The following is a 13,686-nucleotide window of genomic DNA, read 5'->3' on the forward strand; positions in this document are numbered from 1 at the left end:
TGGCGTAATTTGTTGCAGTGTACCTGCAGGAATAGCAGTCGGTTGCTTCTGCCGTTGGCATACATCACAACTGGCGACGTAGCGCTTCGTCGTCTTCCACAGTCGAGGCCAGTAGAACCGTTGTCAGATGCGATGAAGCGTCCGAGCAAATCCAAGGTGCCTGTGCTCATAGAGTTTCCTACAATACTTACTAGAGGGAACTCTGGCGCTAGTGTCTATGGGAGCTGCAACGCATGACGCTTCAGCCAGCATGGGAATGATGGGTAGCACACAAATTTGTCTAAACTTCGTACTTTCGGCTCCGTTTGGCTCTGCGTCGGCTGCATCCGCTTTGTCACAAAACGAATTTCAGTAAAAGTCAGCAGTTTCACTTCGCCACTTTCTCTTCCTTAGGCTCAGCGATTCAAATCTGGTCACGAAGTTCACAACGATCCATTCTTTTATCCGAAAGAAAACCAAAACATAGCAATAAACAAAGCCACAAGTATGTTTGAAGCCGCAAGCACGAAGACTAGGCAAATTTGTGTGCTACCCATCATTCCCATGGTAGCTGAACGATCGCAGCGCCAGAGTCCCCTCTAGTTAATTTTAGGAAACTCTATGCCTGTGCTGGTACCGCTTGCCCGTGCTCGGCGTGTGACGTCAGAACAGATAGCGGGGCGACAACTGTGTGCGCCAAGCTACCTTTACCACGTGATTTTCCCCGGAGTGTATATTATCGAACGGCACGATAAAGAGGGGAGTTTTTCCTTTCGTCACCGAGAGCGCAGCTCATCAACTGATTATTGCGACACGCATACGCGTCGCGCTCGTATGCAGTGTCACGACATGGCGTCAGAAGTGTGGACTGCTCAACTATCTCGCTGAGGCTGTGGACGGCAGCATTCCCACGAAATGGCAGACAAGCCCACAACGGTAATCCCGGGCCTCCAGCAGCCACCACTGCTGGACTTCGACAAAACGTCGGAGTGGCCGGCGTGGATCGACCACTTCGATGACTACCGCTTCGCCACAGCTCTCAATGAACGTTCGGGAGAGGCCCAGGTACGCACGCTACTTTACACAATGGGCCGTCAAGCCCGCGAAGTCTTTGCTACATTTGGGCTGACCGGCGAAGAAGTAAAAAGTTATGATGTCGTCAAGCAAAAGTTCGACAGTCATTTCGTCAAAGAAAGAAACATTGTTTATGAAAGTGCCTGCTTTCACAGACGCCAGCAACGGCCAGAAGAATCGGTGGATCAGTTCGCAAGCGCGCTTCACGTGCTGGCAGACCGCTGCGACTTCGGGGATATGAAGAAGAGACTCATCCGAGACCGGTTTGTCGTCGGGCTCCGAGACGCTCAACTATCCGAGGCCTTGGAGATGGACCCGCAGCTGACATTGGCTACGGCGCTGGCCAATGCTCGCCTCAAGGAAACCGTGCGACAGCAGCAGCAGAGCCTTCGACCGGAAGGTGTCCACATCGGTAGCCTGCCAGAACGTCAGGACCAAGGCGCCGTCGTGGACGCCGTGGGCCACCAGAAACGCCCGCAACCCAACGGGGGACGATGTCCCTACTGCGTCGGCGACGCTCACCCGAGGTCGACGTGCCCGGCCCGAGCTTCCAAGTGCCACTGCTGTGGTAACAAAGGAAATTTTGCGAGAGCCTGCCTCCAGAAAGCTGGGTCAGCAGAAAGAAAGGTACGCGTCTGGGCTGTCGAATGTGATACCGGAGAAACTTTCATTGGCGCGATTGACGCGGCCGGGAAAGCGCGCTATGTGCATGTTCTGATAAACTCTGTGCCTATCCTTGCTAAAATTGATTTCGGTGCAGAAGTTCCGGTTCCGCCTTCTACATTTCCAGGATTACCCACCCGCCTGGATTACCCACCCGCCGCGTGACACAAAGCGAATTACGTAACTGGTGAGTCGTTTGAAGCTTTAAACCCTATACACAGGGCTTAGCCACAATTCTTCACCGTCGTCAGTCGTCACGTAAACAAAGTGCACATAATGCCTTACATATGTGTAGCTGGAACCTCGCTTCCGCGCACAATCAGGAATAATGGCGTCGTAGGTGCTTCCAAACTTCACAAATATTGTGATTTATGGCGTAGTGGGTACCTTGCTAGTGTACTTGTATTACTAGCCCCAAGAGAGTTTACAACGGGCTCTAGAAATACCGCTCTTCCAGCTTTCGCTGTGACTGTGCTGCGCTTCGCGCGCGGGCCTGCCGTTTTTTACAGCGAAAGCTGTTATGAGATCATTTCAACGTTCGTTTTTGGCGCTGTAGTTGTCCGCCGCCACCGCCGCCGGTGTCCGTAACCACTATCTCTTGAAATAAGAAAAAGAAACGAAGTAAGAATAACCTTCCTGGCTGGAACGGGGTTCGAATCTGGGCCCTCTGCGTGAGAGCCCAGTATTCTACCTCTGAGCCATGCCGGTGCTTGAAACTGCGTGGCAAAAAGACGCTATTCGCAATGCCCATAGACTGTCGCGCCGCCAAGCGGAATTCAGGAGCGTCCTCTCGAGGAGGGTTAGTAGACGACAAAATGGCAGCACTACGCAGTCGCTCCCTTGTTCAACTGTGCTAGTCTCAGTGTTAACACGTTGGCAAGAAAAGAACACTACGACTTTGCGTGTTCCCTGCATCAGTGAACAAACCGGGCCCTCCGTGACACAGGAAATCTGATTCGTTCTTGCGAGACGCGAAGTTTTCGTGAAAATACGTGGCAACTCGCACTTTCAATACTATAGCTCACAGCGTACACATACTATCAGCTTCGCGAGGCTTTCTGTAGCCACGTAGGTTAGTTAAATGTTATCGTCTGACATAATCAGTTGAAGCTCACCCTGTTTTACTTGCATATAGCATTGGTCAGTGTTTCTTGTAGTGCATGAATCCCATAACACTGCACGCGGGAGGTCCCGCGGGCACGCGATGTGCTTTTGTATAACTGAGCGATCTCAAGCTGGCGATACCTCTATCCTTTGTCAGCAAAGCGCTGTTACGAATCGTGCGAGCGGCGTTTCGATCATTCGAGAACGCGCCTGCTCGACGCCTTTCGTGGAGCGAACGCTTTCCACGCCGTCCTTCGCCAGTGTGTTGGTTTCATATTTCATAGCCAGCGCTGCGCCGCTTGTTTTTGTACGTTTGTTGGTGGGTGGCAGCACACTGCAAGCGATTTGCTTGTTGACCGGTCTGAGAGCAGAGTGTTCTTCGCGCCCAGACGCCTCTCTAATTGTAAACGTGGTGACGCGGAGTGGTGGAGGTCGTTCGGCGGAGGAAATTCTTCAGAGTGCTTTCAGCAGTGATGTTGAAAGAAACCATCTTGAGGACTAGGATTTTTCACTGGACATTGAAGACTGTGCAAGCACCGAGAGTGACAGCGACGATGAACGATCAGCTGCTAACTCACGAGGAGCGAGTTGCACTTCAGGTCTCCTCGTGCGTTAATGTTCTTTCACGCTCGTAAGTCACTTTGATTGTATTTATTGTATAATGTCCTAGCGCGAGATCAAAATAAAAGCATAGTTCCTCTTGTGCATTGCATGTATCAATTATTGTGGATATTATGGAGCGCCGCATGCCGCCAACACGCTCGAGCTCGACCAGCGAAGCGAAATGGTTATAACGATAGAACGTGCAGTCACGGCCGCAATGCACGCCTCTCGGCTAACTTCTTCGCCGTTGCGAAAGCATACGTATGCATTCTTTTCGATATTCATGTTTCGATCGTGCTGATTGAACCTGCAACATGCGAGTGAAGTGAATTGCATGCACACGGCTAGAGTCTCAGCATGGCGGTGACACAAGCGCTATTGAATGGGATGTGAAATGCTTGTGTTCCGTTGAAGACGTAACTCCGCGTTCCCGACTGCGCAAGTAATGATGACGGCGTATTATGTTTGCAAACCATCACCACGTTAAACGTGCGGTCCCGTGCAGCAGCGATGGCGCTACTCGCTGGCGGCCTACTACTGCGGCAAATCCGTCAGGCAGGCTCAGCACGTACTACCTCGGAGTGCCGTTCAGCTCATACGTCAGTTCTAGTTCATGCAGTTTTATGTAGCACGCACAGGATTTCGCAAAGCATAGTTATGCACGCTAACGGAGCTGAAATATAACCTTTCACGCCGCAGCAAATAATTAGGTGGCGAGTACTTAGCACTTTCCATGGTTTGGGAAAGCATTTTAGTCTCATATCCATTTCAGCGCAGCTCATGACTTCATCCGGTGAAAGCAGCACGGGTCGTACGTCCGCACGTCCTATCTGTTCCTATGCTAACAAACGGGTTGACCCTCCTCCTGCCGCCATCTTGAAAAGCACGGCGCGCCACCTATAGTTAGTGGGCATTGCGAATACAGGCTTCATGTCCGGAAGGAACAACATTAACATATGTAATTTAGTGTAGTTGAAGAGTGAAATAACAACCACGCATCACAAAACGCGAATTCTGTAACCAGGCGTCACACAATGTGAATTGCTGAACGAGTGGGCTGTTGGATGCTTCCAACCCATTACAAAGGGCTCTGCAATAATTTTTCATCGTCATCAGCTACAACACAATGTGCGCATAATGCCTTACATGTTTTTAGCGGGTACCACGGCTCTCCGTTGAATGACGAAAAATTGCATGGTGGCTGCTTCGCTACTTCACAGAAATTATATCGATTTATAGCGTAGTGGGTTCCTCGCAAGTGCAGTTGCATTGGTTGCCAAGAAAGCCCATAAGCCCATTTCCCTAGGGTCTCTGCAAAGTTCTTCGCCCCCCTCTCTCTCCCACGTCAACGTATGTTATACAGCATGGCGGGAGAGGTACATAGCGACCGGGCGTCACAAAATCCGAATTACGTAACTGGTGAGTTGTTTAAAGCTCCCAACCCATTACAAGCCACAATTCATCGTCAACAGTCGTCACGTAAACAAAGTGCACATAATGCCTTACAGATGTGTAGCTGGAGCCTCGCTTCTGCGCAGAATGACGAATAATGGCGTTGTAGGTGTTTCTAAACTTCACAAATATTGCAATTTTTGGCGTAGTGGGTACCTTCTAGTGTACTTGTATCAGTAGCCCCAAGAGAGTTTACAACGGGCTCTCGAAATGTCGCTCTTCCAGCTTTCGCTGTGACTGTGCTGCGCTTTCCGCGCAGGCCTGGCATTTTTTTTTTCTTGGAACTTGTGACCCCAAAGCAGGCCTTCAGTTTCTTAACAAAGGTCGCCCAAGTGGTCAGCACGTGTTCATGGTTCTCGAAGCAAATCAGAGCGGTCCCTGCGAGAAAGAATGCCACGTTCACGAGCTTCGGCGACGTACTCCATTTGTGATAGCGGCTCACTCTTTCGTAGTGCTTTAACCAATCGTCCACGACTTCATCGGTCCTACCTGAGAATATGCGTGGCTCAGGTGCCCAGTAGCTAGGCTGTCTCGGTCGGTGACTGCCTTGTTCCGTGGCACCGGCCGACGCGACTTCGCGGGTGTCGGTCATGTCTGTGTGTTCCGGAGGTAGTCCGACTAGGCGTCGGCTTCTTCGAAGGTCGTCTGCGACAGTGTCGTCCAGCGCGTCGGTTACCCAGCACGTCCACCAAAACTGTTACGAATGATAAGAGTTTATTTACAAAGGTCAATGAAGCGGCAGGCAAAGGACAAAGGACGGTCAGATGCTGCCGATCACCAAATCCCTCGCGCCCGTTCTACTTCTTCGTTCTTCTTTTAGGCTCTTCCAGCGCCGCTTTACAATATGCATTGGCGTATAAAAGAATAAAGCAGTTGTTAGTCAGCGCTTGTGCCGTACGTTTATTTTCTTCGTGGGTGTCTTGTGCATTTGCGCTGTAATTTTAGCCTCAGGATTGTGGTGGCGTTGTAACATATATACTGTGATTCTGAATCAGCCGTCCCGTTTCTCCCCTCCTGTGGCATAGGTCTACAAGAGCCAAAGCGTTTCCACTGGCTGAAACCAAGGAGGTTAAAATGAATTGCTGGAGTGGCGAGTATTGCGCAACAGCGAAGCCGTGCCCACCAAAAGATGGCGGTTGCGCCCGCCATCTTAGTAGGGGCACACTAAACCACCGACGTTTGGCGAAGGAAAGCGAGTGTTTTCTTCGCACGACAGATTAGTTTTAATAAGCCGACTTTTACGGGTCAGATACTGCTACAAGTGTGTCTTTGTGTTACTAGTTTTCGTAACTAAGCCGCGAAGTCATGGGAAATTTTATTAGAGATCAATCGCCAATACTCCGGGTGGCGCGGGGTCTCCCCTGCGTCTTCTCTGGACCCCAATAAAGTTTGAATCATCATCATCATCAGCAGCAGCATCATACTCCTCTCGACGGGTTACTTTTCTCGGCAACAACGATATTTTATTTTATAATCATTCTAGTATCTATTCTAACAGATCAAAGCCACTTGATCTCTAAGTAGGCACCACCAGAAAAGAGCATGTTTCCAAGCTCTTTGGTGGACAAACGCTGGCTTCACTTTCGCTGGGAAGGTGTTGCGAGAGCTTCCACTCCAGAATTTATTTAAACCTTCTTGGCTGAAACCACCACAAGCCACAGAACGCTCTTCTTTTTCCGTGGCCGACTGGCCGCAAGAGGCGTGGCGCTACAACCACAATATGGAAAATTAGCGTGGGTAGCCAGCGATGGGACGCAACACAGTGCGGGCAATGATGCAGCATGGTCCGCCGATCGCATAATTTTAATTTCGCCACGCGTGGCATCCCGTGCGTTTCACCCAAAGCCGCATGCGTTTGTATACCGCCGTTGGCATCCTCGAGAACTAATGAGGCGTATGCAAGACCGTAATGCAGATCCCAACATTTCATCAAGCGTACACTTCATTCGAATGGCTATTCACCTAATTACATTTAGGACAACCTGGACATTAGACCGGACTGCTACCCCCTCTTGGTGAGGTGCTCGGTCTCACAAACTTTTCTATATAACTAGATGTGACGAAATCTCCCTGTTCTACTGCATGTTGTGTTAGCCATCGAGTGTGTCCGCAGTAACGCTTGAGCGCTCATTGTCGATATGTGATTCTACTTTTGTTCGCTTTATTTGTGCTCTTGTTGTGCATTCTAATACTCAGTGTAATAAATACCATAAAAAAAGTCATGGCGTATTTGCCTAAGGCAGCAAGTGACTCACAGATGTTCTTCCAAGCAGCCTTGAACTTCACAATCGTCAATGCAACTGAATATCGAGTGTCACGTTGAGGAAGCTGCCCAACACACGGGACCAACGAGGGCGTAAGTTAGACTTAGAAAAGACCGAGTGCTTGGTCATGGCTTGGGTACATGATAAAAAAATGGCTGCGGCTTCGCTCGGCTAGGCCCAGTTCTGCAAGCGGAAGCTTGTCTACTTGAAGAAGTGTAGATAGCTGGGCCAGTTGGTATGGATCCATGGAAGCAAGCAGTGCAAAAATCAAGACGACGCACACTGGAAGAAAAACAAGAACACGCGCTGACTTTCAACTAAGCTTTTTTAATCGAAAGTAAACATATATACATCACACCGCCGAAACGGGGCATGCGCCAAGAAACCTTCCCTGTTTTCTCACTGAAAAACCAAAGCACACACATGGCACATGTCTCATGTTATTCCAAGATATGCAAATTCCTTGTCATGTAGTCTCACCGACGCCTGACTGACACATGCTTGCGACAGTTTAGAGATGTGTGCGGCCTCAACAAGTTCACGTGCTTTCTGGCTTCTGTGTTTGTACTAAATCGATGTGGAACCAAAAACAGGCGTACACCCGCACTGGCGGCAATGCAGTGATAAGCGTGACCTTGCCGGAGCTTTCAAGGAAATGTGATGCTCCCTTAATCGCACATTAAGGCACAGCCCCGTCTGGCCCACGTAAACGCGGTTACATGACAGAGGTATTGAATAAACAACGCAGGAGCAGCAAGATACGTAGCTATGGGCATGCTTTACAGTGCAACCCACCCTTGCATTTGCCCGGGAAACTAGATGCAAAATTTCGAGTCTGCTAGAGAGCTCAAAGTATTGTTTGTTTGTTTTTCCTTCAGCACTATGGCGCACACAGAAATCGCAGCTTGCAATTTAGAAGTTAATTTGCGCAATGTTTAATCTTAAGAGAAAGATTTTTATAAAGTAAATATTAGGTATTATAACAAATAAATACTGCACTTACTTTAACATGCGATTTTGCTAGTAGACCAGGCTGCTGCATTAATTTGATCACAAAATTTGGAATAAACTTCTTAAATTTTAGCGCCTTTTTATTTACGAATAGTTGACGTCACGAGTAAAACGGTGCACGTTTAGAAGCTTGGATGAATTGTACACCGCATTAAAAGCATCCCTGTGGCAATATTCTATACCGGCGGCACCGAAACTTAGTACACTTTGTGCAGTTAAATTTAAGTCTCTCTTTGAAAGCGGATTCATGAGAACTGTGGATTCTAATAATTGAGTATCTGCAACATGAAAAAAATAATCTTCAATATTTTCATATTTCTTCGCAGAATCGACAGATGGGCGGTAAACGTCAGACCAGCACAGTGTAAATATAGGTTTAACAGGGGACACGTCATCGAAATGTATTGATCGTAATTTCTTATTATCGAGATTGACTCCATTGATACTTCCATAGGAATTTTAGGCGCTGATATTCAGTCCATATTGTTGTTGATTCCATCCTATCTGTGGGAATTGGAAGTATTCTGTATCTGGTTGCTACTGTATATTCTACTACTGGAAGTACAATAATTATTGGGCCATCCAGCGGGCTCGCGCTAACGAATCTGCCATTTCGTTAAATTTTAACCCACAGTGACCAGGAACCCACAATAATTTTAGGTGCCCGTCTTCATCTTCTCCCAGCCTCGCAGGTACCCACTTTCTCGTGCCGGTGCGCGAGAGGGACGCATTGCGCTGTCGCAACAAGCGCGAGTAGGGAAAAGTAGGGAAACCGACTTACCGTAGTCGAGGCTCCTGCCCGTGGTTTCGTAGAGTCCTCGAACGGCGCGAATCATCGTCTCAAATCTGGTGTTTTACACGCATGGGACAGATGAACCAATCACAACACTGGGGGCCGTACAAAGTGAGTGAAGCACCAACGTGCTAACCACCGAAATACCGCGGGGTGGCCTCCCACTGCGCATGAATGCTCTTGGGCACCAGCATAACCGTGGCGTTGTTACACTTTGGTTCTATCACTTGGCAGTGAACGCATTGGCGCGTGCAGCATACGCTTCCGACGTTTTATTGGTTTTATGTTCGCGCGCTCGCCGACTGCGAAGCTTCGGCCCAATACCTCGGAATGTTTTGCTCACCGCGCGGTATTTAGCAGCTGGCTCGATCCTCTCTTTAGCATTTCGTGCATGCGCAGCCGGTAGCTATAGGCAAATCTGTCTTCTTACACCCGGTTGTGTGCATGGCGGGGAAGAGGACCGAAACGCAGTGGACGCGGGTGCCGCAGTGGCGCCTGTCGGTGCCTTCGATGGTTGCGCATGGGCAGGAATACTTCCAACATGCGAGTAATCTCGGCGGCCACTGGTCTATAATTTTTATTGTAGTTCAGTTCGACAGCCGCCGCACCAATAAAGTCTGTCATCCAATAAACGACACGCTTACTGCATCCAGAGCTACATTTTTGTTGCTCCTGCTGAACCTGCCCTCGCCTCTGCGACCTCGGTTGACTTTATCCTATTTGTGTACAACACGGCAGTGCCCTCAAACGCTTCGTGGAACGGCTCTTGAACATTGGCAACGAAGCGCTGAGGAGAAAACAAGTTCGTTGTCCGGCTACGAACATCGAGATGCTACTCTTGCTGAGTGCGAACAAAGTACTTTACTAAGTTGCGAATATGTATCCTGGACAATATTTCCTACTCACACTGCAATACTGAATCAGCATTCGTTAAGTGCCTCTGTATTGTTTCTTTCGATGCGGTTTCCTGTGAAAGAAACTTATAGAAATTTCTATTAGAATATCTGAAGCGCAGCACATTGAGTGTACAATTGAAGAGTAACGTGGAAAGTGCCACATGTGTTGCATTTGTAATAGAGGAGCACGAAAGTTGCAGTTATACATGTCTGTAGTATGGCCGGTGGTCTATAAAAAGTTCGTCTAGGGGGTTTCTTTAGATTCTCTTTCTCTACCTATAGCGTGCTGCTGGCGATGTGAAATTTGTAAAATTTGTGTAGCTCGATGTGAGCTTTAAGTTGCTCACTTAATTTCGCCGCAGGATTATACGGCAGTGACGGGCACTATATTTTGATTAAAAATTCACGTGCAACGTTAATGTAACAACACGTTACAATTTTCGAAATGTAACTGGAACGAGCTTCTTTCTCATGAGAGGAACTTGTAACGGAAACTCGTTCCAATATTGGGAAGGAACGAGGAACGAGCTTTCGTGACTGTTTCAGAGGAACGTGTACAATACTGGTGTAAAGGTAGTAGGACAGATGTAGAAGTACAGAATTGCTGTTGGAATTCCACGGTAGCCCGCAGTGTGGTGTACTAGAAGTGGGTAGTGTGTCGTCTTCACAGCAAATCAAAGGGAAATGGCGGTCACTTTTGCGATGACGCCACCAGAAGGGCGCCACATTCGAACGGCGTACACGGTGCGCGAAATTTAAGTGGGTATTACGAATATTCCTACCGTTCTTGAGTCAAATGGTCACGTAACACGATTGAAACTACATATATTTGCAATATTTAAACACTTAAACACATTTTGATGCAATATTTCAATAAAGATGCTTCTGCGTCTGAGCTAGCACAATTCTTATCGCAGAGGAGCGTCCCAGATCGCCCGCATGGTTACTGTTTTGATTCAAAAGGCATCAAAAAGCTCATAGCTGATCATTCCATCCATGTGTACGCCTGTCTAGCTATCACAGTAATTGAAGTTATGCGACAAAATGCACGAGGAGGTCCGGAAGACTAACATAACATCCGGTGAGTTGCACGACCAACCGTCACCTGCGTCAACCAGGAGAGCAGTCGCAAGGTAGTGGACAGAAAAAAATACACTTAATTACGAATGCTACTGCATTTCTTTAGAGATTTTACTCATCAAAGGGGTGCCAAAGTGCAGGAATGCAGCTAAACGCACGCAGCTAAACGCACCGCGATGTATTCGGGGTGCCGGATTCATCGTATGTGAATAAGCCCGCAATTCTAACCGGTCTGAAAAACTAGAATGCGTCAGGCTTCCTAAAAAACTGAGTCTGCCATGCACACGAAAAAATTCAGTAACGCGTCATGAGAAACAGAACGGAACAATCAGCAAATTTTCCACGTGCGCGCACGACCTGCGCGGCAACTACAACTACCAATCTCGGAGGCTTTGTATTTCAGCTTATCATAAATTACTTCAGGGGGCAGCGACAGGTGGCGACACAGTAGTAACTAAAGCTCTGGCGCCGAAGCCGTCATCGTAAAAAGATCCACGTTTTCGGCGCCAGACGGCACACTGCCCCGTCCAGTACACCATACCCGCAGGGCCGGGTAATTACCAAGACGCAGCAGTGGGAAGCCACGTTCCTGAGCTCCGACGCAGACGAGCAGGTGTGGAACACAGGGATGACAGGCGCAGCCGCCAAAGAGCCGGGGCTCCTGGCCGAATAACGGCGTCATTGCCTCCCAGAATCAAATTAACGAAAAAAATGAACAGCGAAGCTCCGTATGGTGTCGGTAACTTGTAATAAGCCGTAAAAGAATATCACCATTGGCCTTCAAGAAGTAGTCACTCTCTTCATTATCTTTACTGTGAAGCCGCCGTACAAAGCACCTCAGGTGTGCGCCCCAGGAATTGGGATTTCCCCACTACCGTGAACAACAGGTGTGAGTGTCAAACGGAAACGAACACGGACGGAGAAAGAAACAGATAGAAATGGCAGGATAGGAAATAGAGAAAGAAAGCGAGAAAAAGAGCGAAAAAAGGCACAAAGAAATACAAAAAAACAATGAAAGAGAGAGAAAGAAGCAGAGAGAGCGAGACATGAAGAGGTAGAAAGACCTATAGAATGACAGAGAAAGACATAATAATAATGACAAGTAATGGACAATAATGCCAAGGAAAGTATAGCGGATGTTATTTGTAGTAATTGGGATCCATATGTGAAGAAAGTAAAGTGGACGAAAATGTCACAGTTTTGCCGCAACGGCAAATTAATGATTGCGAGAGCAACAAATTAGAATGTCACACGAAGAACGGCAAGCAGCTCGATACTTGCAACGTGCCGCTCGAGCCCAAAGGACTGGCCAAAAGAACACACGGGACGACCGCGAACTAACAACGGTTACAGCTCGACACTTGCAGCGCACTGCTCAAACACAAGGTAGGACACTCGAAAAGAACGCACAGGTACCCACAGGATGAGCGCGAACTAACTGTTTCGGTTGTTACTTCGTGTTTGAGCAGCGCGCTACAACCCAACGCTTTTACACTTCTTTTTCTTTAAAACTGCGGCGCGTGGAGTGACCGCTCCGCGTCTCCTGCTACACTGTGGCGTTCGACGCATCGTTTACTCGGCGTTCCACATCGTCATTGGGTACAGAAATAGGCCGCTTTTTTAGTGCGCACTTGAAGGAAAATTGGCCGCGTAGCTCAATAACGTATGCTGTCGGGCTAGTTGGTGCATAGCTGGTGCATAGCTGGCATAGCTGGTTAACCCGCCGCGTAACTGCGTGCTTCGCTGCAAATGTCGTCTAAGACAATAGAAGAGGCGCTGCGTGAGATATGGACGTCATCTGGCAATACGTCGGGAAACATGAGTGCTGCGTTGCGGGCTGATAGTCCCGGCGCAGCAGCAGGCGAAGACCGGTGGGCACCAACGTGATCGGCGGGGACACCAGCCAGCCCAACACGCGGTTTGGCGCGAAGTGCCGAAGCAGGAGAAACGTCCGCACTCAACGAGTACCCTCCACACACTCTTATGTTTACACGCCGCCTGGGTAAAATAGGAATGCCAAAGCGGCGCCCCATGGCATTCGTACATTGCAATACTGAACCGAAACCGAAACACAACAATGAGATCGTGCAGAGGGCACGAGGGAAGGCAAGTTTCAGCGCAGTCGCATTTTCAGCGCAGCTTAAGAAACTAGGGTCTTTAGAATTATGTACCTATGTATTTTCTACAAAAGAAACACACCATCTAATACATATTGATGTTGCGCCTCAGATATGCGTATTGTTTGCCTTTTGATCGACAATGTACACAACTATGAACCTAGTCAGCCGTTCAAGATGGCTGGCCCTTGGACAAGTGGTTCAAATTTGGCCGTGTGGCTGAGGGTGGCAGAGACAAACAGAAAGACAGACAGACAGACCAAAATTTCTGCCTTTAAGCTCCCCAAGAAAATACTGTTTTGTACTCTGCCCGTTTTTTTTCCTGTTCTCCTGCAGCTGCCCCCAAGGCGAGCACAAGCTTTGTTGAAACAGCGCTCACTAGACGACGACGAAGTAAAAGAAGGCACAGGACAGGCGGCCAAATTGGCCGCGTATCTGCGTGCTTCGCTGCAAATGTCGTGTAAAGACGATAGAAGAGGCGTTGTGTGAGATATGGACGCCATCTGGCAATACGTCGGGAAACATGAGTTGGACGCCATCTGGCGTCCAACTCGACGTATTGCCATACGTATTGCCATATGGACGCCATCTGGCAATACGTCGGGAAACATGACATTGGCTACGGCGCTGGCCAATGCTCGCCTCAAGGA

The 13,686-nt window shown here is 48.6% G+C and overlaps 1 protein-coding gene across 1 annotated transcript; it reads left to right on the plus strand.

Moving 5' to 3' along the window:
• The first annotated feature begins 894 nt into the window (after window positions 1–894).
• LOC119405835 (uncharacterized) lies at window positions 895–13,403 on the plus strand. Its single transcript, XM_037672667.1, has 2 exons — window positions 895–1,664; window positions 13,373–13,403. The coding sequence occupies exons 1-2, from the start codon at window positions 895–897 to the stop codon at window positions 13,401–13,403; spliced, it is 801 nt and encodes a 266-aa protein (XP_037528595.1).
• The last annotated feature ends 283 nt before the right edge of the window (window positions 13,404–13,686 follow it).

Source organism: Rhipicephalus sanguineus, chromosome 9 (genome assembly GCF_013339695.2).
Source record: "Rhipicephalus sanguineus isolate Rsan-2018 chromosome 9, BIME_Rsan_1.4, whole genome shotgun sequence".
NCBI lineage: Eukaryota > Metazoa > Arthropoda > Arachnida > Ixodida > Ixodidae > Rhipicephalus > Rhipicephalus sanguineus.